Below are 26,454 nucleotides of genomic sequence, written 5' to 3'. Positions count from 1 at the left end.
CAGATAATAAGGATACAACTGACTTGAACTATTTGGCACTACAAACTCGACCCATGGCTTGATCTTATCTCCCAAGGCTAGTGCAAAAGCAACCTCCTACTGACCTTGGACAGGACTATATACAATTACAGTCCTTTCATTCAAGCAGTGTGTGAGAGCTATATTAGTTAAAGGTACGTTATTTTCCACTGACATAAAAATGATTTATGACCAATTGACATAATTTTGTTTAGCTTCATTTCAACTAAAGACAATCACGGCTTGCTCAAACTTTGATAAATAACATTAGCTATCAGAAGAGGAAAGATAATTTCAGTGTATTTTTCCATGGCATGGTATATCTACTGAAAGAGGAGAAAAAAATAACATAGGAAAGGTTTATGTAATTGATCTGTATTGAATAGTGTATGCTTAGGCTGATTTTGAGCAAGACAGTCTGAGGTACAAGGATTTGCAAGGAGCAGAGGAAACACTGCAGGGACAACATAGTGCTTCAGCTGTATCACCAAAGATTTCAGTACTACCAAATCCGAAGGGTAAATTCAAATTCACTAGTGAAATGGCTTTGCATTGGAAAATAAACTTGACTGGGCTTTTGGCTTTTTAACTACAAAAGAAGTCAGCAAATTTTGTTCTAAAAACTTCTAAAAATAGGATTTCACTCACGTAGATTTTGTACATAGCCAGTACAATTACTTACATTTTGAGGTTATTCCTCTGTATTTACTCAGTCTTCCATCACTTCTCATGCAAAAGACCAAACCAAAGAACCAAAACCATAAAGAAAACCAACCACAACAACAGCAAAAACCTCCTGTTACTGTATTTGGTGAGGATTCAGCTGAAGAAAAATCTGAAGTAAAAAGGAAAATAAGTCTGCCTCCGAAAATCTAAACCTTTGAAAGAGTGTGATCTGCTCATTCATACTGCATTTTCACAGCACACAACAAGCAAATTCTCTTGTACTTTATGTAAATTACATTCTCAACAGAAGTGCAGCCTCATAAAAATTCAGTTACAGGAGAGTATGTATCAGGAAAATAAAGTCCTGTGGTCTAAAAACAATATAGAGCAGTTCTCAATGTTCATCCTCTAAAAGTAAAAAAAAAAGTTCCAACCATATGACCTTCACATATTTATTGTCATAAAAACAGATACATATTTAGCCTGTCTGTGTTCTACTATCAAGCTGCCCACTACAAATTACTTATGGAACTTTTAGTTTTGAAATTAGTAAAGTTGATGACCTGCAAAGTACAGGATGGCTGGTACTTCAACATGCTTATTTTTAGTCTCTCCCACTGGAAGACAATGTGGCATTTAGTGCACAATGGGATCAGAAGGGTCAAGAGGGAAGAATACCTCCTGTAGGTGTTGGGAGCATAAATGTGCTTCACAGTGTGTTTATATGGCAACAACTGATGTCAACAAGTGGGATGCCCCTTCCTTGCAAGTACAATGTCTCAGAAAAAGGAGATCCACAGTCTTTACTGGGCATCCTTAAGCTATATTTAGCTGTTCATTTCACTAAGAAGAAAGTAATGAAAATGAATCAACAAGGAGTGTACTGGGAATAAGACAAAGCCAAACTTTGCAGAGCACATATATATGCAATATTGATGTGTCATGATGTATCATGAAGGACATAATACTGTTTAGCAGGAATTCCACTCTCCCAGTGGCAAAAAAGCTGTTAGACCCTCAAAGAAACAAGCATGTACAGGTAAAAAAACTTACTTTAATCATTGCTGCCATGTAAAACTAGCATATTCAGATTCTGTAGGAGCCAGCTGTCAGTTATCCAGCTTTTCTCATGCAGGATGGCTCTGTGATGTTATAGCATGCATGAAAATGGGGAGGGGGGAATCATTCTTCATACTCGGGGTGAAATATGAAGACAGGAAACATGGACTGGAATTATATAAGGCCAGAAAAGCTGTGTGCGTAAAGTCACTAAACAAATTTGCATATAGCCCTAAGCTTGAGTAAATCTATTTGTTACTATTTTTAGATTTAAATGTTGCTTGTTACTGTTTCTCCCTCCAATCTTCCTCCCCCCAAACACAATCTACCCCCTCTGTCTCTTAACAGACAGCTGGAATGACGCAGAATTTTAAATCTCATGGGTTTGTGCCAGATCCTTTCCTGACTCCTGGGTTACAATATAAAACACGTGGATTACTGTTGAACAAGCCTAAACACTGGCAGAAAAAATTACTACAGAAAGATGCAGTGTTCCCTCTCCAAAAGAAGGTTCACTTCCCCACCCCCACCCCTAAACTTTCCCCTCCTTCAGCACTATGGTAGACTTTGAAAATTATTCAAGCCTTTTAGCAACACTACTTTGTGTAGCAGTTCAGGACTGCTGCTGTCCTGATAATGCTTCTTCACCACCAGGCCAGATATTAAATACCACTCTTAAGAAAATGCAACTTTTAAACTTCTCATGGAGAGCCAATGCTCTTTTTCTAGGCTTCTTAGAACTCTGAGTGTCTTCAGGTGCAGAGACATTACAGAGGAAAGTAATGTGAATGATGATGGGTTTCTGGGATAGCTAATGAAAGTGTGTTTGCAGAGAAGTGGTTTCACAGAGGCTTTTATCTTCAAAATTGATGGCTGCAGCAGGGTTCATCATCTTTTGCAGGATGCCTGCTGCTCTGTTCACATCATTTTCATATCACAACATTATTTTCTGCAGAGAGTAAAGAAGGTTGCCCAACTTTTGTTTCTCCCCTCCCTAGGCATGAATGACACAGATGTGATGGCATACATCTGGCTCCACTGAATTAGACATGAGGGTAAAGAGAAGGAAGTGAGGAAAGTCAAGAGAGAGAAGTGGAAGTACTGTCATCTGCAAGCTCAAAAACACTGTCCTGTGGTCTCAACATGGGAACATCTTGCCACACAGGAAGAAATTTTGGGAGAGAGAACTGGGATGGGCCACTGAGATGGGAACAGGTGCTGAGCATGTACACAGAGAATGAAGGAGGCTGTGCAAGATTTTCATTTCTTAAGACCCTACTCCATCCTGATACCAGCAGTCTCACAAGTATCTAGATGGCACAGAAACCATGGGGGAGGGAGTGGGATATGTCATCAGAAGCCTCAGATATAAAGATGTATTTAAATAAATAACTCCTGCCCTTTCCACATACCAGGTGCCATGGCTGAGACAGCAAATCTAGCTCTTAAAAGTTTGGCTGCTGTAAGGGAGGAGTCAAGTTCCCTGCCTCTGGCCCAGAAGAGGAGCAGATATTCATAAGGTAAATAGGTTATTCAAACTGAAATTTGATATTTCTTAGAATGTGAGGCTAGGTGGGACAATTATGATAATCTACTTCAACTTATTCAGCAAATTTACATAACTTAGGAATTTAATTCTTCTCCATTTGCAAGATATTTACTGCAGTGGAGCTAATTAGAAACAAGACTTTTAGACATCACTGAACATTTATGCAAAAGCCTTTCTCAAAAAAGCACTTTGAAGGCACTCTCTGTACAATATAAATTACCTCTACACAACCAGTCAAACTGCATCGAAATCTGTAGGCTCTCCACAGATAAAAAACTAGTGTAATGAGAGAAACGAAAAATAACTACCCAGACTGAATTAATGAGAACACATGGAAGGAAGAATTATGACAGATAGTACAACAAAAACGTGGCCAATGTACCAAATAAGTCCCCCCTTCCTCTAACAAAACAAAGAAATGGCCTCCTAAAGAAGAGATCTTCATTCTTCTGAACAAAGACATGCTTAGAAGGTAACACAGAAGCAGTATTTTGCGCAGCAGTCACAACCAGTGGTGTTCTTGCAGAAACCAGGCTTTCCTTCAAATCTAAGGAAAAAAATCTAATTCCCCTAAAATCTGCGAGATGCAAAAAAATGCTACAGAGGGGTCACATTTTCAAATGCCCTTAAAAGCAGTTCTTGTCCCTGTGGTTTTCAGCAGAACTCAAACTCCTAAATGACTTGCATATATGTTGTGCAGTGAACTACTTCAATCTGGAAGTAAATATATCTAACAAGTGTTTACATGCAGGAATCTGGAGAACTCATAGGACTATCTCTTTTCCTACTATCACTTTTTTCTTAATTTCTATTTTTAAAATGCTTTATCTGGTTGTCCTCTCCAACCTTTTTATGAGTCAGTATGCTCTTTAGTAGATGATCTTCCAATTCTCCCTTCCCAGTCACAATTCCCACAGCTCCCTCTCCTTTTACTTTTCAAGCAAGTCTGAAAAAGGAGAGTTCTTCCATCTGGCCACAGCTGTCCCTGCTGCATCAATATGTGCAGAGAAGAATATCTGAATTGTGTATTCAGACTCATTGCTTAACAGACACCAGTAACTGCTTATTTCTAGGGAATCCCTTAAAACCAGATGCTCCACAAGAGGCATGGGAGGAAATGTGATCTGACCATCATTTATAGCAACCATCTGAATTGCTCAGCCATATAAGGATGCTCTACTTCTGTTCCTTGCCCCTGCCTGCCACAGCTCAAGGGCACTGTATAGCCTTAGCTGTTAAAAATTGCATAGATTTTACATCCGATTGTGCTAATCTTGGTGTTGAAATGAGCTTTGTAACAAGCCAGGATTCATGCTACAGATGGATGTTGTGAAACTCTCTGTCTTGGCTAGGAGTTTTGTGCATGAACAGTCTCTATCTCTATTAGTGTAAGAAATCACTCCTAAAGTAATGACACAGCTATTGCCATAAGACTCAAATGACACAAATAGCCATTCAGGATACATTGTTGTCATGCACTTCTATGCGCATCTTAATATCTAAACTGTCTCAAATATCTCTCTCGACAAGAAAGATCATGAAAATCTTTTCCTGCTGCATACCTAAGCTCATGTGAACTCCTGCATCCCACATAACTGACTGACAGGCATAAAAGTCCTCCCAAGGAAGGCAAGTCAGGCTGCTGTGACATGAATTGGAATTCTTGGCAGAGACACTGCCTTTCAAACCTCTGCTTGACAACCATACAGATCCATGTCTCTCCAAGAACTCTGCACCACGTTCTTGGCCAGGAAAATTCAAAAGTGTCCAATATCCGCCTTACCAATTGTTTCAAGGAATCCTGACTTCATTGAAGTCAATTGGTTGAGTTATTTACAATGAGTTTTGCCAGAGTCTGAGTTGCATTCTTGGTCTATTGCAAAATTTAGTTCTGGTTTCTTTGTATTTATAATCAACTTCAAATTTAATCTGCTTTTCAAGTATCCAAGGCAGTTCCAAACAAATTTTGGCAAAGGTTGGGTCTGCAGGAGAGAGGATTATTGCTTATCTACAATTCAGATTTAAGCACAGCTCTGGGATGAAAACTGTCAGAAGCAATTTTTGCACCACTGTGGGGCTAAACTTTTCTTAAGCTACCAATTACTTAGAAAACCTAGGTTTATCAAGGAAAAAAAGGGGAAAACAAATTTTAAAAAGAACAAACAAAACAAAACCAAAACAAGAAAACAACGACAACTAAAACAAAGACAAAAACAAAAAAACCACACTACCACCAACACCATGGCAAAGACCAGAAACTGAATTCTAATTTCACCCCTGAAAACACATTGGTATCAATGCTTTCTAGTACAACACAATTTAGGAGATCAGAAACAGCCTTATGAATACTTATAAAACCTTATGAAACAAGCCCTTCTAGGAAAGCTCTGCTTTATCCAAATTCCCAGTATTTTGAGAGCAATTTGCATTTGTAGAGGTTTCACTGTTTCTGTAGTATTTACTGGGTCAGCGCTATTATGTGAACCTTAAGCTTTCCTCACCCAGCAGTCAAGATCAGTCAGACCTTTTCTAGGATTTTGAAGAGGCTGAAGTGATTTTTGAGGACACAAGACAAAAGGACTGGAACTGGAAAATTTTGTGTGAATTGGAGGAAGAAACAGAAACACATTAAATAAAAATCCTTTCAAGGTCTGAGCTGGATTTAATACAGTTTTCAAATCCACCAAAAGCTGTCAGATTAGGAGAGGACCTTTCCTCACAGCTTTTAAAACACACACAGAGAATTTTTCAGTGATGTCTTCCATCAGATTTTCCTTCTTTCTATATGGACTCTTATCCCACCAAGACAGTTAAAAAAAATAATAAAAAAATCAAGATATAAACTCTTATTTTCATTTGACTTAAGGTTTAAATTCATCTTCACACATGAAACATAACCTTTTCATTTCTGCAGGACTGCAAGCTTTATAGCAGTGATACTTGAAAAGCACTGAATTTAATATTACAAAGGGAGATCCCTTCTTCTATGACAGATTGTGGTGGGTTTATGACTTTTTGTGTTGAATGTATTTCATTTGTACTATCCTCAGAAGAATAAAAGTTCTTTAATAATTACGAAAAAAACCAAAGTGTGTATTATTTCTTGGTCAACGTTTTACTATTAAACACAAACTCTTCCCTCTTTCATTACCTACAGGACCCATATATTGACTTAGGATTAAAAGAATGTCATTTTGTGGAACAAAGTACAATTACAAACACCATCATTTTTTGCTGCCTTTTTCTGAAGGTTCTGTTCTTCTACTTTTTTGAATATATTCTTTCCTCTGTCCATTCGTCAGGCATGAGACTAAAAGCTGGCAACACTTCTCCTGTTCCCATTGCTCCTTCATGGACTACACCACAGGCAGTATAAAACAAGACTAACTTAAATATTACTCTACTGGTAAAATTGAGCCCTTCTTCACTCTACATGAGGAATAACATTATGGGTCAACCACACCTTGGCAAACTCTAAAACTAATGAAGACATCCATACCCACAGCTCACCCAAACCAGGAATCTCTAGGCTGCCCTGCTGCCTCCCGCATATACCCAGCATCTGATAAATCAGACTTCCTAATCTTTCTGTGAACTGTGACAACCATAATAAAAGTGAAACTTGGACCTAAGATGTCTACAGAAGTTTTCTAACATGGTTCTTTGATATATAATTCCTCTCTATGTCTATCAAAAAGGTTAAATGAGAAAAAGGGTGGCAGGAGCAGCATTTAAATATGATTGCAGGTAGGTCTGTTCTGCTCTCAGGGCAAACAGGGCTTCAGTTTAAACCTAGAAACTCAGGACCTTCAGGAGGACTGAAATGAAGACCAAAGAAAGCCTTCAGGACTCTCTCATCTCCAGAAACTAATTAGCATATCCTTATTTTTCCACTTGAAAACTGATGTATTTACACACTTGCAAACAAAGTGGTCTTTTCTGATGGACTTTTTAAAACCCTAATGTCTTCTGTGAGCTAAAATATTAAGGGACAAAGTCCACTATGTAGAGTGTGCTTCTGGAATTGGAGAGTTCTCTGTTTTCCTGTTTATGATGACCACATAAATAAAATTTAATCAGATCAGTCAAAGGTAGAACCAGCTGTTCCCTATGTGACATTTTTCAACTAAGGAATTCTAAAAATATTGTAAAGCACATGCAGATAAGACAGGGAAACAGGTAACTCAGAAGTGGCACTCTAACACTTGCCAGGTCATCTTCAGTAGCCAAAGCTCATCTTTTTCCAATGAAATAAGTTGCTTCTTCACCATTTACTTCAAGAAAATTTGGTCTTAGGTGAGATCCATCATTGGGACCTCTCCAGTGTTGACAGGATGCTGGGTACTTTGCAGAGGAAGCTAAGGATGTGCGATAAATGCTGAATATTGTTCCAGATTTTCACCAAACCAATGACATTTTCAAAGGCACTGTTTTACATATGTCTATACCTTATCTGCCCATCAAATTTCTTAGTGAGTTCAATTTCAAACATCACATTCATATCACAGTTTAGAGATTGCTGTTTGTAATCACAGAATGGTTTGTGTTGAAACACCTTAAAGATCATTTAATCCAATCTCCTTTCACTAGACCAGGTATTCAAAGCCCTGTCCATCCTGGCCTTGAACACTTCCAGGAATAGTGTATCCACAATTTCTCTGTGCAACATGTTCCATTGCTTCACCATTCTCATAGTGAAGAATTTCTTCCTTGTAACTAAACATTCTCTCTAAAAGTTTAAGGTCATTACCCCTTGTCCTATCATTTCATGCCCTTGTAAAAAGTCCCCCTCCAGCTTTCCTGTAGATCCCTTTTAGGTACTGGAAGGCTGCTATAACATCCCTCTGGAGTCTTCTCTTCTTTAGGCTGAACAACTCCAACTCTCTCAGCCTGACTTCATAGGAGATATCTGACATCTGATCATCTTCATGGCTTCCTTGGGTGCTCCAGCAGTCTATGTCCTTCTGATACTGGGGGCCCTAGAGCTGGATGCTGTACACCAGGTGGGTCTCATGAGACCCATTTAAGACATCGATTGACAGAGATTCTGTAAGTCCTGAAGGGCAAAGGTGTCCAGGAAGGCTGTATGTGCTTTAAAACACATTGTTAAATATTCAGGAGCAGGCTGTCCTCATGTGTATAAAGACAAGTTGTCAGGGAAAAAGACCAGCCTGGTTAAACAGAGAACTTATGCTTGACCTTAGGGAAAAAAATTAGAATATATCACCTCTGGAAGGAGGGTGAGGTATTTTGGTAGGGCTCTAGGGAAGGTCATGTTAGAAGAAGACTAGAAGGGTCAAAAACCAACTAGAACTTCATTTGGCCACTATAATTAAAAACAACAAACATACATTAGCAGCAAACAGAGGGTCAATGAGTGCCTTCATTTGTTGAATGCAGAAGGTGACAAGGGAAAGGCAGAGGCACTTAATGTCTTTTTTTACTTCAGTCTTCAGTATCAAGACCAGTTGTCCTCAGGATGTGAGCTGAGCTGGAAGTTGATGATCAGGAGATGAGTAGAGCCCCCATAATTCAGGAGAAGATAGTGATCTGCTATGCCAATTACACACTCACAAGTCTGTAAGCCCACCCCAGAATGAGGGAACTGCAAAAGAACTTGCCAAACCACTTTCGTCATCTGCCAGCAGTCATGGTGTCCTGGCTTTATCTAGGATGGTGCAAATTTCAGTAGCTGTTAAGACTGCTGTTTTGGATTCAGGATGACAATGGTATTGATAACTCATTGACATTTTGGGTTTTTTCCAAGTCATGTTTATCATAAGTCAAGGATTTTTTTTTTTCCCTTGTCTCATGCTCTACCAGTGAGGAGGTAAGCAAATGAAATTAGGAGGAGCATAGCTAGGACAGGTGACCCAAACTGACCAAAGAGATATTCCATACTTTATGACATCAAGCTCAGCATATAAAGAAAGAGAAAGGAGGAATGGGGGGGACATTTGGCCTGATGGCTTTTCTCTTCCCAAGTAACTATTACATGTGATGGGGGCCTGATCTCCTGGAGATGTCTGAACACCTCCCTGCCTTTGAGAAGTAATGAATTAATATCTTGTTTTGTTTTGCTTCTGTGCCACAGCTTTTGTTTTCCCTATTAAACTGTCTTTATCTCAACTCATGAGTTTTCTAGCTTTAACCCCTCTAATTGTCTCCCTGATCCTGCTGGTGCCAAGAGTAAGCAAGTAGCTGTGTGGTGCTCAAATGCTGACTGGGGTTAAACAAAACACCTGGTTTGCTAGACAAGTCCCAGCTGACTGGAAATTAGTAAAAGTAATGTCCATCTACAAGAAGGGTCAGAAGGATGATCTGGGGAACTACAGGCCTGTTAAGCCTAACCTTGGTTCTGGACAAGATTATGGAAGAGATTATCCTGAGTTTTATTACATGGCACATGCAGGACAACCAGGGGATTAGGCCCAGCCAACATGCATTTATGAAGGGCAGGTCCTAGTTGACAAATCTGATCTCCTTTTACAACAAAGTGACTCACTTAGCATCCTTTCGGCTGTGGATGTAGCCTCTCTAGACTTCAGTGAAGCATTTGACACTATCTCCCAGAGCATCCTCCTAGAAAAACTAGCTGTTCACAGCTTGGATGGGTAGACTGATTGACAGAGAAAAAATGGATGTATGGCCAGACCCAGAGACTTGGAGCTAAACCCAGTTGGCAACTGCTTGCTACCTGTGTTCCTCAGATCTCAGTTTTGCACTGGTCCTGTTAAACACCTTTATTGATGATCTGGAACTGGGGATTGAGGGCACCCTCAGTAAATTTGCAGAAAACACTAAGTTGGATGGGAGTGTTGATCTGCTTGAGGGTAGGAAGGCTCTGCAGAGAGATCTGGATGGATTCAATCAATGGGCTGAGGACAGCAGCATGAGGAATATTTAAGGTGAAGTTCTGGGTCCTGCACTTGGATCACAGCAATCCCATGCAGCCTTACAAGCCTGGGGAGAAGTAGCTCAAGAGCTGCTCAGCAGAAAGGAATGTGGGGATGCTGCTTGACAGCCGGCTCAATATGAGCCAGGAGTGTGCCCAGGTGGCCAAGAAGGTAAATGGCACATAAATGGTAAATAACAGATGTCCTATATCAAGAATAGTGTAGCCAGCAGGACTAGGGAAGTGATCATCCCCTAGTACTCAGCACTGGTTCTTGAGTATTACACTCAGTTCCCAGGTGCCTCACTTTAAAAGGGAATTGAAGCACTGGAGTCTGTCCAGTGAAGGGAAAGGTTATGAAAGGTCTAGAAAACATGTCTTATGAGGAACAGCTGAGAGATCTGGATTTTTTTAGCCTCGAGCAGAGGGAGGTCAGGGGAACATCATTGCTCTCTATAACTACATGAAAGGAGGTTGTAGTGAGGTGGGGGGCAATCTCTTCTACTGTGCCTACAGTGAGAGGACCAGAGGAAAAGACATTAAGATGAGACACTGGAGATTCAGATGAAATATTTAAAAAAATTTTCACTGTTAGGGTAGTCAGGCATTAGAAAAGGCTGCTCACGGAGGTGGTGGAGTAACCACCCCTGGAGGTCTTTAAGAGGTGTCTTGGTCTGGCACTGGGTGATATGGTTTAGGGCTACAGTAGTAATGCTGGGTTGATGGTTGGACTTGATGATCTTAAAGGTCTCTTCCAATCTTGATGATTCTATGAGAGTAACAGCATGAGGAAGACTACACTGATAATGAAGGGATTTATCATGTATTTAGCAAGTCAACCCCAGCAACTGGGAAGAAGGCTAAAGTCCATTTCCCCTCCTTTTCTCCTTCAATGTGTAAATCACAGCAGCGAACCAGCAGATGCCAGTGATGATGTACTACTACTGTAATAGCTAAAAAAAAGGTGGGGCTTTTTGGCATAAAACCAACTAAAATGAAACTAAAAATATCTGCAAGCTGCATTGTCAGTTGCCACAAACTAGCACAGCTTTACTGAAACTCACAAAGCCCTTTGGATATGTGCATCTGGATTCTTCTTTGTCCTCAGATACAACATCTAATCCTAGCATTTAAAAAGGCTTCAGTGCTTTCTCTGCTCTTAAGAAATTGGAAGGCAACTGAAGCCACTTCATGAAGCTTGCAGAATTGTAAGTAGCAGATGGATGTTTAAGTCTCACAGCTACAGTTCCAAGTCCAAGAACTCCCCAACACAGCCACCACTGCTCACACCTCCACAGAGAAACCATCAGCTTGAAAAGCAACCATACAATTTTGAAACCACATATTATGAAATAAGGTCTGCAAGCTCCAGCGCTTACACTGACCTATAAGGACTCCCACCTAATCTTAACTGATATGTTTTGCAGAGCAGAAGGTCTCAGTCTTAGCAGAGTTATTAGTAACCACTGGAGAGTGGAAGGAAGATTCACATGTAATTGCTTGGAGTCCTACAAAAGTTTTGGCTATGCTTTGTACAGTGTCCAAGTCCAGACCTGAATAAAACAAGTCTGAATAAAAGACTGTCTTCTGGACAGGATCGATGGAGGAGCAAGGAGGATAGAACAGAGCAAGAGACTCAAGATCTTTTTCTGGCAGCAGGAGCTATTGAGAGCATTAAGCAAACAATCAACATATCCATAAGAAACATAGTTTCTTGCAGGGCTAACACAGCTTAGGAAAAAGGGGAAACTGATCAAAGGCAGGCTTTGCCTGATGAAACAAAGGACAGAGGCAGCTGGCAGCCCATCAGCAGCCAGGGAATGAGAGCACCTGTGCCTTTGTGCAGGAGGGCACAGGGTGGTGGAGAAGCACTTCTTGCATCCAGGAGCATTCCTGAGAGACAGGCAGCCCTCTGGCAGGCAACAGCAAAAGGCCTCCGATATTCTGATGGAATGTGAAGCTGTTCCAGTCTGATTCATTTATGATGTCATTAAAACTCAGAAGCAGGTCTGTTTCTGGGAGGCCTCTGCTGCAAGGAAATCTGCTGCATTCCTTCCCATGAAAGAAAGGACACCAATGGCTGCATTTCTGGTTTACACAGCCTATTGCTGGGTGAGCTCCCACAAGGAAAAATCTGGATTAAACTTTCCCCTAATATTGTAGTGCAACATGGAAAAAAAAGGGCAAAATTGTCAGTTCTCAAAGAAGAAAAAGAAGAAAAAACTTTCAGCAGTTTTCCCCAGACAGTTTCATATACTTCTAATGGCATCTTTGCCCAGCAAAAGCTTATTCACAAATCTTTCCTCAAAGTTTATTAAAAGTAAATTAATGAAAGTTTTTCTAATATATGATTAAATTTAAATTGATATCTAATAGGTCATGTGTAAAAGACAACACTTATTTCTAGATCTCTGGTTTGAAATATGCAAAGATTTTTCAACAGATTATTTACTGCCCATTGAGACAACTTACCATGTTCTTACTAAACCTGAGAAAACACTATAAGTCCTCTGCCTAGATTATATTATTAAATACAGCACAGAATTATGACATCATGAATATGTATATATATCAAGAAAAAACATTTCAGTACTCTTACTATATTATTATTTTAGTTGGTTCTTAAACAGTAAAAGCAAAAGAAACATGTACATGGCTTAACAACCACTACCTCACACTGCTGTGCTTATAAAGCAATTATGTTGTCCTGACTAAACCACAATTTGGAGTGATACAAAACAGAAAGGAGAAGCAAACCCTTCCAGTCCACTCCATAGACAAATTCAATACCTTGTCTGCCTTTTACAGCAACACATGATTCATGTTGCGACACCTGGTTTCAGCCTCACAAAAGTCTGTCCTTCTCCACTGTCCAAAACACCTCCCTTTACCTTGAAAATATACATTCTATGCCCAAACTCTTAGAGGCCAGCCATCCTGCAAGACAGAGCAATACCACAAACATGGCAAAAAAAAACCCCTCACCAGACTAGCTTCAGCAGAAAATTAAGGGCATCTGAAAAGACCTTCAACTCAACCACCACTTTGCAGCCTTTGGGTTTCCATTCACTTCAAACCAAGCAGGCTGAGAAGTGGTGAAAATTCAAAGAGCCCCCTCCCAAGCCCCTGAGAAAAAACAGATGATGAATATTGTTCTGTACACAAAGTCTTTGTGAATAAACACACCAGCTGGCACTGGGGGTGGGAACAGGAGAGGAAAGTACCAGAGCTGTCACAGGTGAAGCCCTACCAAGGAGATGTCCAACATAATGCTGAGACCTCAGATTGTTTCAATCATCACAGCCCTTCTCATTTAAGAAGAGATGTCAGGATCAAATTATCTACTGTGTGTCTGCGTGCTGCAGACTACAACTCCCCAGGTAGCTTCAGCCAGCAGCATGCCCTCAGTACCTGTGTAACACTGTGCTGGTAGCACTGTTCTACCTTGTAACTAATTCCAATGAGATATGGCTGTCAGCTTACTAGTGGCAGAGAGGGATTTTATCAAGTAGAATTTGTTCTCTCCAGGATAAAGCCTCTATTTAAGCTTCAGCTAAGAGGGTTATGCACATTTGATTGTTCTTCTTACATATATAGGCATGCATAAAGACAGACAAGAAAAATCATGAAACATTATACCCAACCTCAGTTTGGTGTGTATGGATGCACTAAGCCACCATAAAATAACTGGGAAAGGAAAACCTTCTTTACTGATTTCATCTAGTGATTGAGAATTCTAGAGAAAATCTCTCTTCTTTAGGCAATCTTGAAACTTGGAAGAAGATACATATTTTACATATTTGTTACACTCATACACACTGATGACAAAGTGGGTTATACTGAAAAACAGTGCAAGGTTTAGTTATTATGCATCTAGGATAAGTCTTACAGGTTTTCTAACTTTCTAAAAGGTAGAAGAGACCCAAGCTTGATGCATAATATACAGACCCTGCCTTGTACTAAATGCAGGAGAAGTCCTGAACAAAAATGAACTCCAGGTAGAATCTAAATCAAATCAGCATGCTCCTAACCTCTACATTAAACAGAAATTCAAGAAGTCCTAATAGAGGGTTTGTTTTGTGTGGATCTTCTTTTAGGACGGCTCACAAGACAGCTGTCATCTACTTTGATTAGGTTTCTTCACAAAACAGGCTTCCTGGAATGATGCTTTGAAAGAAACACATGTTAATGCATATCTCTTACATTGCTTGAAGTCCTACAGAAGTTTTGGCTATGCTTTGCAAAACATATCATAGTTGCTCGAACAAAGTAACACCTAAAAAGCAACTCAAGTTTAACTTGGATCCATTTGTTTTCAACAAGTACTGGCCTGTTGCCCTAACTTTGCCTTCTTTTCAGAGTTTGCATTTTGTTCTCATGCAGCTTCAAGAAAACAATGTATCTTTTTAGAATTATCTCTGTTTACATATTTCTTCTCTGGGAGGAGAAAAGTGACTGATGGTGGTCTTCACCAACGAAGACAAAGAGGTGGCAACCTATGTAGCCAATCTTTTTCCTTCAGAAAGAACTGTATATATAGATGGAGTCAGAAAATAAATATAGAATTTTCCTGCTAACCTTCTGACTGCCTACCTCATTCTTTCGTGTCCCAAAGTGTGACACTGGCCTACTCTTTCTTCGTTTTTTTGCTTCTGCTATTTCCAAGCCTCCTTGGTCCCACCTCCCCTACCTCTCCCTTGAGGGCTGAAATTTTAATAACTCTAACATGTGAGGATGAAGAAAAAAAAAAAACAAACATAAATAGTTCTGAATATAGGAAGGGTTGTAGTTTAACATGGTAACATTCCTCTTTGCCATGGCCAAAAACTGATGGGCAAATGTTTGACAGAATTTTACATACTGAGAATATGAAAAACACCAGATACTGTTTCTAAAGAAGCTAGGCAGACACTACAGCTTTTTTCTTTTCTGCAGTGCCAAGTTCTTTAAGCACAGATACTTCTTTCTACTCATGAGGCAGTATACAGTCATCTCAGGCTTAACATATAAATTAATAAGTACAATGAAATCAGTGGAAGATTAATTTGCTTCCATTACAAATGGTATTGGAACTGTTTTCCAGTTGTGCCTTCTCTGCCTATTTTGTCCTTATGCATCATGTCAGTGCTAGAAATGGTGTACACTGCAGTGGGGGAAAAGTCTTTATGCTGCAGCTAAGGGTAAGATTATTGAAAACAGAGGATTCAATTAGGTATCATTCAGGCTATAACAAAACTTTCCTAATATAACACCTGAAGTAATTAGCATTCCAGTAACTGCTTATAACTTAAAATGCTTCATTAATGGCATTTCTACATTTCCACTTGAAAATGTTCAATGTAAAAAGCGGTTCAATTTAAGGAAGTAAATGAATCTTTCGCTAAGATAAAGTCACTATTTATGGAGAACAGGTGTGGAAACTGCTGGGAGATTTTGAAGATACAGCAAGAAAGAAAAGATAAAATGCTACAGTAATTTTGACAGTGGGAGTAAATTGGAGGAGATGAAAAGTGCAGTACTACTTACAAGCCTCGGAGACGAAGCCAGATTTTCTCTATTTGCTCTGGCTGTAGGTATTTCAGAGAGTTGTTCTCAAATTCTTCAATTTCCTTAGTCGGTGACTCCATAGCTGCAGGTTACCACTTAAGTTAAAGCTCTACAAGGACGGCTGCTGCCTCCACACACACACTCCCTCCACCTTTAACGCTGGTGGGGAGCAGTTAACATTTCTGGCACACACTTCTCCCCCATCCCAGCAAATGGAACTGTGTGGGCAGCCCTGGAGAGCTCAGGTGTACACAGGGGGCAGCTGTGCCAGCATGCCACCATTCTAGGGCTGAGCAAGAGGATCAAAGGCTCATCTCCAGATTGCAAAACCACACAGATTTTTTCCCTTTGTTTTTTGTTTCATTTTGTTTTTACAATAAGCCAAGGATATAACCCATAATAGCAGCTGAGGGATCTTTATCAAGGGAGGAGGGGAGGAAAATCCCTTGCAGGCAAGTGAGCTGTGTGTGCAGGGGCTGCTGTGCGGAGTCTGACGGCTGCAGGGGTCCCCAAGGCTTCAGCTCTGCCTTACCACGCTGCCTGTCGCTGTGCAACTGGCAGTACACAGGCCCCTTTCAGTCCAGTCCTCACCAGGCCAGCCTCGCCCTCCCCCTCCCTAGCCGTGTTTTGTTCCACTTACCAACCGCGCTGCCGACAGGCTTGAAACCTGACAACTGAGGAAGAATTCATCCGTCAACACAACTGAAGAACTGTTTCACTCTTTGCCTCACTCTTTGCTTCCCTCCCATTTGCATGCATATCCACAGACACACGAGGGAGAACAGGCTATTGGAGAAAGACTGGCTTTGATTAAAAACCCAACCAAAAAAAGTCATTGACTAAAAAAAAAGAAAAGGGGAAGTAACAGAAAGTGAGCCACTCACTTCTGGCAAACAGCTATCTACTTCATTGCCGTCAGTCTGCTCTCCTGAGAGAGACATGCACAGCAGGGGCTTTAAAGCTTCAACAGGGACAAAATCCACTTTTAAATCAGTAAAGTGCCAATGCTTGAAAATGCTCAGAAGGGAAGTCAGTACACTGAAGAGAGATCAAGTCCAACACATTAGTTACAGATGTATCAGTGTCTTTGAATAAGAGAGGAAGTTAAAATTCAGTTTTGCAATAGGATGCCTAGGATGCCTGCCTCCGGCTCCCCTGGAGTATCCCCATACTGGTCTCTGGGGACATACCTCTCTACACCTGCAGAGTTTATGCTCTGAGCACAAGGAAGAACAGGGATTTCTTTCATCTCACCAGCCCAATCAGTCATCTCTCAAACTTTGCCAAGATGTCTGTATGCTTCTCTTTAGTTAGTGTTATTGATGTGATGCTTTCCGCCAAAGCCATTAGAGCAGAGGGAAAATAACTGTCAAAATACTGTCTCAGCCTTAACACATTTTGCTGCATATTGCAAAGCTGTCTTTTGAGAAGCAGAACCTGCAGCAAAAGAATTAGCACCTCAAACAGTTGGGGAGCCTGGAACCTGGAGAAGGTCGCCTCTTTTTTTTTGCAATAACATTCAACAGTATGTCTGTGGTGCTAGGTCCAAGGCAGGTCTCTGAAGTACTTGATGTTGCTTTTCAGAAAGCTCTTTGTATAATGAATGTTATCCTTCCCATTGCTAGGTGCCAAATTGTATCAGCCATCACTCTAATCAGTCTCAATCCTTTCCTAGGGGTAGTTCTTTAGGAGTTACCCAGTTAGAGTGCTGCTGCAATTGTTAACCATCTCCAGCTCTCTGCTATTAAGATTCTCAAATATAACCAGAAAGCATCTGAGTCAAGTTGGTATACATTCAAAGAAAAGAGACAACTTATGGGAGGTAAAAACATGAATAATTCTTTAGGTAGTCCTCATTCCCCTTGTGGATTACAAAGGAAAAGCAAGTATGTTTGCTGTAGGAACCTCTTTTGAATGATACAAAGAACTGCACATGCAGTCACAGCAAGCTATTTTCTGACAAAAGTTTGGGGCGTATTATCTTCTTACGTTCCTGCTGTAGTGATAACAGAACACAGTGCTATTCTTCACTTCCCGTGCTACTTTCCATTACACTGATGCCCACTAGTAAACAGTTAGCATGTTGCATACATCACTGCCTTTCGGTGGCGAGTAAAGTAGTTACAAAATATGTTGTCTTTTTTTTTTCACACATTTGATTTTAAGGTACAGAGGAAGTAACTTAGGGAAATGTGAATGCCAAATACTGGTAGCACTGGGTTTAAGCTCAAGTCTGGGATTCCCTTTCTTGTTTAAGTCCTGGTGGTCTGATTTTGTAATAGATGTCATCAAAATAGCAAACACCAAGACAGTGACTGTAAAATGTTTTGAACTTGTGCCGTAAGTATCTGACATGAATTCATATCATATTACTTGCTCCTTAAACTTATGCCTCACCTCATGGTGATAGAGTAACTTCTAGAAGACAAAGTTTACAGGTCAAGTAAGCAGCACCCTTTCAGTTCTCACATTCATTGCTGCATTGAGGCAACAAGTTGTATGCAACCAAATGGCACCAGTTGATTTCACTCCATTTGAAGAACTTGACCATCATGATGCCATTTGATACAAGCACTAAGCCACCTCCTGGTGGATTAGCCACATCTTTAAAGCAGAGGGGCGCTCAGATGAGCGTAAGTCCACCTGCCTGTCAGAAACATCTGTCGTTCAGCCTTATGCAGGTGATGACCAAGATTGTAGGGCAGATAGTACTATGTACATACCCTGCAAACTCCTATGGCAGGAGCAACGCTGCACAAACTTTCTCCCTGGAATCATAAAATCACAAAATATTCTGAATTGGAAGGGACCCACAAGGATCATTGAGTTGAACTTTGAAGTGAATGGCCCATATGGGGATCAAACCCACAAACTTGTCATTAGAAGTCCCATGCTCTAACCAACTGAACTAATCCTAGTAATTTTTTGTATCCAAGCTCCTTCCCAACCTATCCCTTAGGAGTTTCAGGAGGGGTCCAGGACACCGCTGTTGCCTTCAAACAGGTCTAGCTTGGGTCAGAGACTGGATTTCCCTCTGCTGCTCTGTTACCTGGCATGAGCTCCAGTACAGAATGACTCCTTCCTGAGCCCCTGAAGCAGCCTTTTTGCCTCCTCTGCTTGCCTGCAGAAGAGCTGGGACACTCATCTCAGCTAGCTCAGATACTCCACTCCTAGGTCACTAGGTCATCACTGGAATGATAGCAAGGGATGAAGAGCAATGGGATGGAGAGATGGAAGTCCCAGGCAGGCCAATTATACCCTACATTGATTGCCTCCTTTATCACAGCACACAGATTTGGGTAAATGGGGGCTTCACCCTCTTTTCCGCCATTTCTTCAGTTGAGGACAGTAGTGGCATCCACACTAAAAGTCTTAAGATTGAGCCCTGTTCAGGAAGGGTCTTAATTACAAGTATTTCTTTCAGTTCTGAAAGACTGAAGATGTAGGAGGATGCTGACATGCTGCAGAGAGGTTGTGGTGTTGTCTTATTTAGGAGTGGAGCTGGAGCCTAGATCCCAATAAGTCTCTGTGGTGGAAAAGACACTTGGGGAAACTCAGGCAAAGCAGTCAAGCTCAGACATCCACACACGCCACATGGCTAGCACAGCTAGGAGAGGCAGAAGGCCTTTGCACTAGATCAGTTCCAGCCAGGTTTATTACCAGGAGCCAAAGGGAAATCCAGAGCTAGAAGGGGGATCATGTGCCTGTCCCAGGCTTAAGTATGGGGCTTGGCAGCCAATGACCTTGAGGTAGGGGAGTGGAGCAAAGGGCAGGTAAAGTCCATAAGCCATAGGGAAGGCAGGGCCGGTCACTGGGTCCCACAACCAATGGAGACACACCCAGGAGAGGAGAAACCAGAGGGCCAGAGGCATTAAGGAGGGGGAAACAGGGACAAACCATTGTGTACAGAGCACCATTGGGTAGTTCTCTCTTTCAGGCTGGGCAGGTGACTATAGTCTGTCCTGCCAAGGCTAGACCTTAGGTATTACGTCAAGGGGTTGCAGGGACTCCACAAGAGGTGGTAAAAGGCAGCTGAGAAGAGCAGAATCCACACTGTGCCTCTATGAGGACAGGCATCACAGTAAAACAGTTAAAATACCAGGGAGTGCAGGAGTAGGTCTGCCTTTCTCAGGATAGTGGTACAGTTTCTCAGGATTTCATGCATAGTCCAAGGAGAAGTCAGAACCACCTCTGACATATGTGGCTGCAAATTAGACTCTGTCCTCATGTTAAACTCACTTCTCAGCAGCAAACTTCCTTAAAGACACCTATAGTTCATTTTTTTACATTTTTTAAACGAAGGCTAGAAAAACAATGAGAAAGTTCAAATACCCCCTTACTTTCATCAGAGCTAAGTAGGTATAGCAGTAACATCCAAAAGGCCCACTGAAATGCATCCAAAAATGCTTCCAAGACAGAAACAGCACTTCAGTAAGCATGAGCAAACTGAAGCAATAATTTCAGACAGCAAGTTATCTAAAGTCCTTGTTGGAGTGCAACAAAACCAGAGAAGCTACCCCAAGCTGAAGAGGTAGCATGAGATACTGGCAGTGTCTTGACATGTTGTCTACTGCAATTCCTACATATTGTTTGTGTGCACATTGAAACAAGTTCTATAATTAGTACAACTACAATATATTCATATATCTGTCCATGTATAAATAATCTAGAATATATTTGTCTTTTTTTTTCTTTATTGTAAATCTGAGTTGGATCTCTGAACTGTCAGTGTGATGAGTCAGCCAGTAACATATTCCAAAATGTTTTGCTAATTCTATATTCAAACAGTTGTAAAACACTGGCGTGTCTTCTAATTCTGCTAATGCAAAAATAAACTAGGCAGATTTTGCCCAGTCTTTATAACAGCAGGAAATAGCTTTTTTCTCTTTTTCAGTTAGAAACAACTTTTTGTTTGTTTTGTTTGGAAGGGAGTTAGGGGGAGGGAGAGATGTTCAGCTATGTCACTGAATTGCATTGGCCCTATTTATTCTTCTTGTTGAGATATAAGGGAGTGGTGGGAGATATTTAGGTAGTTCCACTTTTTAGCTTTATTAAGTTAGATCTAGTACTTCTTAAACAGTAGTTTCCAAGGGAAATTTCATCTCTTTTTCTGCTCAAGGTTAGACTTTAGGATTTGATGGTAACTGACTCACACCATAACCACACATAGCCACATAGCCATTAATACTACCAAAAGTGAGAGTTGGAAGAAAATGCTGCAAGGGCTAAAGATAGCCAAGGAGTAGCAGCTGAAGAGACTACTAACTATCTTTAATTATAAGCACTCATCCAGTTTCCTTAGGGCTGGGGAATTGTGATTACTGTTACTCTCAGTAATTAAGGATAGTTTTAGCTTTTCTGTCCAGAAGTAGCACAGACACAGCTGACCCAGAGAATGCCATACTTTTGAAAAGTTTCAAAACCAGTGAACTAGGTATATATAGACATAAGCTATTATATTATATATAGATATAAGCTATAACAATTTAGCTTATATTCCACAGGCCAATACTGCCCCCTGTACTACGAAAATGTTACATTTCATATAAAAATTTAGCTCTTGTTAGAGTTAAGACAGAAATTATTATACACAACATATCATCCTTTGTGGAGTTAAGAAACAAAACTATCATGGAATATCTGTGCATATATATATACATAAAAGCCCCTGTATTTTACCAACTTAAAAGTGTATGGGAGTAATTTATAAACCAGACCTCAGATTTCCCCTCCTCCCCTCATTGTTTTCTTTTTTAAAATCTGCCAAGTTGCTGTATCAAGAGAAGACTCTCTAGCTGCCATTGTGCACTACCGTTGCTTTTTGAGACTAGGGAGCCCAAATGCTTTTCTTTCCCTTCTTCTTATCTGCTGTCTCCTGAGGCAGATAGGCAGCCAACTCTGATTGCTCTACTTGCCCTAGTTGGCAGTGATAGCCAAGTCAGGGTTATTTAAATAACCATCTCTGGCAGACTTCAGACCAAGTTACAAAAGTTAGTTTCAGGACCTTATGTAGATTCCCTCCTACTCCAAAATCCCTGATTAAATTAACATTTCCTTTGTTTTTCCATGAATAGCATGCATTGGACAGGCATGGAAATGGAAGCAGAAAGTAGAAGCAAAATACAAAACTACACTGCAAAATGCAGTACCATATTGATCTGAAACCAGAGAGCCCAGAACACCGTCATCAGAGAAATGCAGGTATCTACAATGTACAGAAACCTTTTACTGGAGTGATACACAAAATAGAAGATTATTATCTGCTCTCAGTGGTTTACCAGACTGGGTCGCAGCAGCGTGTCAGAGGTCAGAGGAAAGTATAAGAGAATGTAAATAAAAAGCAAAATCTATTTATAACATTGGATCATGGCTGATTAACCCAGTCTCTTTCTTCCTCAATCCACTTCCTGTGAACACACAAATGTGGTAGATCTAGCATATTTGGAGTTCAATTTTTTTAGAAAAACAGGCAGTGGAACAGAGAGCTGCAGTGCAAGCAGGGACGTGGTTAAAAGTAAAATGAACATGTAGGGTAAAACACCTTTCACAGTACTCTTCACTGCCACAGCTGACTTGTCTTCCCTACTTGTGCTTGCTCGTGAAAACCCTAAGGATTTAGCTGCTTTAATAGAGCAAAAGGAAGGCTAAAAAGGATTGCAATACTCTGTTAGTTATCAGAGGTAAACACCAGGGAAAAAAACCAACAGCAAACTTTACCTTTAGAGGAACAATTTGCCACAGAGCAAAAGGGAACAAACAGGCCCTGAGTACATCTTGAAGGATGGAAGATTTCTACCACAGCACTGAGTTTCTGGAAAACTCTCCCAAATGGTACAGCACAAAAGAAATTTCCCACCTCATTTACTTGGAGATGAAGGTTCCCCAAGCTAGACAGGGGTTATACAGACAGCAGGCTAGACCCAGCAACCTGTGCCAAGACTTGTGCCCTGAAGATGTTAATGCCTCTGCAGAGAGGTCTTGGATGGACATCCACAGGTGAGGATAATCAGCTTAGAGCAACACACTCTTCAGAGAGGGAAAAAAAGGTAACAGGAGTTTCTCCTCTGGGAGGAGAGGAAAGAAGTTAGTAAACAGTTATTCAGTACAAATGACTCTTTACTTCACAGAAGGTGCTGCTTCAAAGTCTTAAAAAGTGTTCCTCAGAGACAACTCTTTTCTTAGCTCCAATGGCTGAGCTGCCTTGAACAGCTTAAGGGTTTTTGAACTTCCTCTCCTCTCATAAATGGTCTTCTGCAAGAAAGAGGAAAGGCCTGCCCTCAAAACCTGAATTACCTTTTCCCTTTGACGAAAATAACACTTTTGTGAGCCTGTAGGTAGTTTAAGCACTTTACTGCAATGGCATGTTCCCCATCCTCTTTTGCTGCAACTACTCTTTCTGCAATTATTGATTTTTGCATTGCTTAAAGCCAGTAACATTTATAATAAATATAAAAATTACAAATAAAAAAATCACAGCAAGAAAACACATATATGGATGCTGACGGATGCAGCTGAGCTGACTCCAGACACTTTCCATATAAGGAGGCTGGTCACACCAGGGAAAGAGTGTTGCAGAACAGTTTGAGGAAGGGTTGAAGCGCTCCTCCTCTGTAGTCAAGTAAATGGCATCCACAGTTCAGGATGCACGGGGCATAAGATTCAAAGGCAGTTTATACCCTCCATCCTGCTATTGCAAAACTAAATTCTCCTTGTCTTCTGGAAAAGTGGATGGTGTTTCCTTCGACCAGAATGTTTCACAGGTGTGGAAGCTCAGGACTTCTGAACAACAGAATCAGTATAATTTCAGTAGAAGCCACTTATTGTTTACATTAAACTACAATCATAGATTCTAAATTGTTTGTTCACGTGTTAACGCATCATCTCATTGGCCGACTCACCTGTCCATGAGGCAGGAACACATCTTTCAGGACATTTAATTGGTCAGGGTCTATTATCACGTTGTGCCTCCTTTATCTAGGTTTAACATTTTTGGTAGACAGTTTCTCAGGCTCTTAGTTCTTATTTTAGTCTTGTTTTTCTCAGTAACCTTGATGAATTCCTGAGAAGTCTGCTAACAAAAACTGCAGGTGGTTTGATAAGTTTTCTCACAAACAGTTTGGCTGGTAAACAGAGTGGCCTAAGTCTTGCAAATACATTGCTATACACAGACATGTACCCATTCAGGCATAACATGCTATGGGATTTGTTTGCCTCTATAATTCAGAGAAATTACATGGGCTTTGTACTGCTAGCCCCTCTTTTCATTATCACGTTGGACAGAAAAATATCCTAAAACAGACCAACTAATATATTGCAAAGAACATGAATACCTATGAAGTCCTGGACACTGCGTATTACAACTGCAGGAAAGAGAAATATATTTCTTAATAGCAAGAGATTTACAATCTCCCTTTTGCCTTCTGTTTATCACCCTCTCAATGCAACAGGTCCACATTGTGAAAGGAAACTCACTGACTTAAGATAAAATCCTTACACTTCCAATGGATGTTTAAAATAAATTGTGCAACATATTATCTAAAAATCATAGTGTTCATTCTGCATCTATAAGGACTGGATTTTAAACTGACTTTTCAAAGCACTGCCAGAAGATCACAAATTATTTACAACCTTCACCCATAATATTCACCACTGTCTTACGGCATTTCACTGGCAATATAAAAAACTAAAAATCTGCTAAATCATACTTCATGATTAATTCTGCACTGGAAGAACAAGTGATATTCCTAAACCCTCATTTAAGCTAATTCCTGCAATTTCCATTTAGATTTTCATTTACATTAGATCCATTAGGTCAGACTTCAGCAACATTTTGTCCAAACTCTCATCTGACCTGTTTCCCCTTTTCCACTGCATGTTAGTGTAACTTTGGTCACCACTGAATGGATTTAAAATTTTAAGAATTGAAACACTTGAATGATCCACTTCTGCACTGATGGTTCTTCTAGGGGGAGGTTGAAACCATGTCTTGAAATAGTTTTGAACTAACTTCTTCTTCAGCTAAAGAAACAAAATTTGTTTTAAAAGAGTTCTAATCCATACATCCAAGTATTTGCTTCCTGAGCTGAGTTTGCAGCTAATTTTATTTTTTCTTTATTAATAATTTATTAATCCCTTAATAGTCTATAGTTTGCATGCATCACTTTTCTGTTGTTCCTCGTTGTTGGTGGTTTTTTTTTATTTACACTTGTTCAAAGCATATATTTGTATTGCAGATGCAGCACAGATGCCCGAGCTGCCTTTGCTGATTATTTTGACTAGTTATAGACTTTCTTCCTAGCAAATAATCTTTTAGGAAGGCTAATGAAGTGTAAGAAATTAAAGGCAAATCCAGTCAACATTATTTATGGATTTCTTTTCACATTCTTTTTCAGTACAAAGATATGCAGCTTCACAGAATATTTTGGTATCTATTTCTGTCACCAAACGCGCACTGCAGATTTAGTCTTAAAAAGATATCCTCTCCAAGATAAATGAAGTAAACTCATATCAATCAGACCTGAAAGATGTTTTCACCAGTGCCTCAGGACTGTCCACTGGCAGTAGTTCATCTGCTAAAATTTCTTCAGGAGGTCTAGGGTCACTGATAATGGTAAGCTTTGGCCTTTCCTTGAGGTTGCTGGTCAGCCCACTGATAATGGTGTTCCACAAGCAGTTTTGTGATTTAGACCCTGAAAAAACAGAGTGAGAAGGAAAATAAATTCGTAGGCTTACTGTCCAGTGTGTCAGAAAAACAAAGGTGGTCTGCAACCATTTTACCTTTACATGACCACAGTTTGGGAATAAGCCTGAAAACCTGAAAAAAAGTTCAAAGTGGAAATAAGCACAAACAAAAGAGTCATTCCAAATGTAAAACTGTAATGCTTCCCATAAAAATACTTTATTATAGAACATGAAGCTTTCACACCTCAATAAAAAACATCCTCTCCACATTACACTTAAGTTGTAACTTAATATGTGTTGATGTGGGTCTTTAGCCAAAGAACTGGCTAAAAAACAAAGTACCAAATCAATATAATACTCATCATTGACATTTTTTAGACTAGTAAGTTGTGGTTAAATTATAAATAAAAGAGATCACTGCAGGATTAGCACCCAAAAATTACATTTCTTTTCTGTCAAAACTTCATCTTTTCATGGGAGATACTCAAATGCCAAAACATTTCTATGGATTTTTTAAAAATTTATTTAGAAGTGTCACCAAGTGGCTTTTGCATGTCATTCAGAGAAACCATACTTATTTTTAAGTCTAGTTCCACTGACATGGTACAAGTAGCATCCTTCAGTCAGATGTCCACCCTGCCACAGAAGAAGAGAATATGTGACTTGAATTTTTAAAGTGTCTGTTTCCCATTTTCAAATATTTTCAAAGAGTTTCTGAATAAATCAGGCACTTCTGAAAACTCCAGCAATACTTCCACAATGAACATCTCTGTCATGTTCTAGTTTTCAAGCATTATAGAATGATACATGACTGAACTAGGAGACCAAACAAGAACAGCTAGGTACTGAATTGCTGATTATTATTTCAGACTTCCCACAACAGAGGTGCAGCAAACATTAATCTTACCACATTCCAAAACAGTAATACAAACCAACCCTGCGAGTAGTATCTCTCCAAGGGCTTTGTAGCAATATGCAATTTTTTTTTTTTTAAATCTGGAAAATGAGGTGTCTCTGAAGTCAGCAACGGATTTTAATT

General features: G+C 40.1%; 1 protein-coding gene across 4 annotated transcripts in view; it reads right to left on the bottom strand.

Moving 5' to 3' along the window:
* Window positions 1-25,393, bottom strand: part of PDE1C (phosphodiesterase 1C) — a 234,929-nt gene extending 209,536 nt beyond the window's left edge. The window contains exon 1 of one of the 4 annotated variants that reach the window (XM_066190506.1): window positions 25,252-25,393. Coding sequence is in view for 3 of the 4 variants with exons in the window: in XM_066190478.1 (XP_066046575.1) it covers window positions 15,714-15,814 (101 nt within the window). In the remaining variant the exon portion in view is untranslated. Of the gene's footprint in view, window positions 1-15,713; window positions 15,855-25,251 lie in introns of those variants that run through there. The other 3 variants (XM_066190478.1, XM_066190488.1, XM_066190497.1) reach the window with 3 other exon arrangements.
* Window positions 25,394-26,454: the final 1,061 nt, after the last annotated feature.

The sequence above is a fragment of the Chamaea fasciata genome, unplaced genomic scaffold, assembly GCF_029207755.1.
Source record: "Chamaea fasciata isolate MVZ Bird 193981 ecotype frontalis unplaced genomic scaffold, bChaFas1.0.hap1 SCAF_1, whole genome shotgun sequence".
Lineage (NCBI taxonomy): Eukaryota > Metazoa > Chordata > Aves > Passeriformes > Sylviidae > Chamaea > Chamaea fasciata.
Note: the sequence above shows the minus strand (reverse complement) of the source record. Positions and strands in the feature narration are given on the sequence as shown.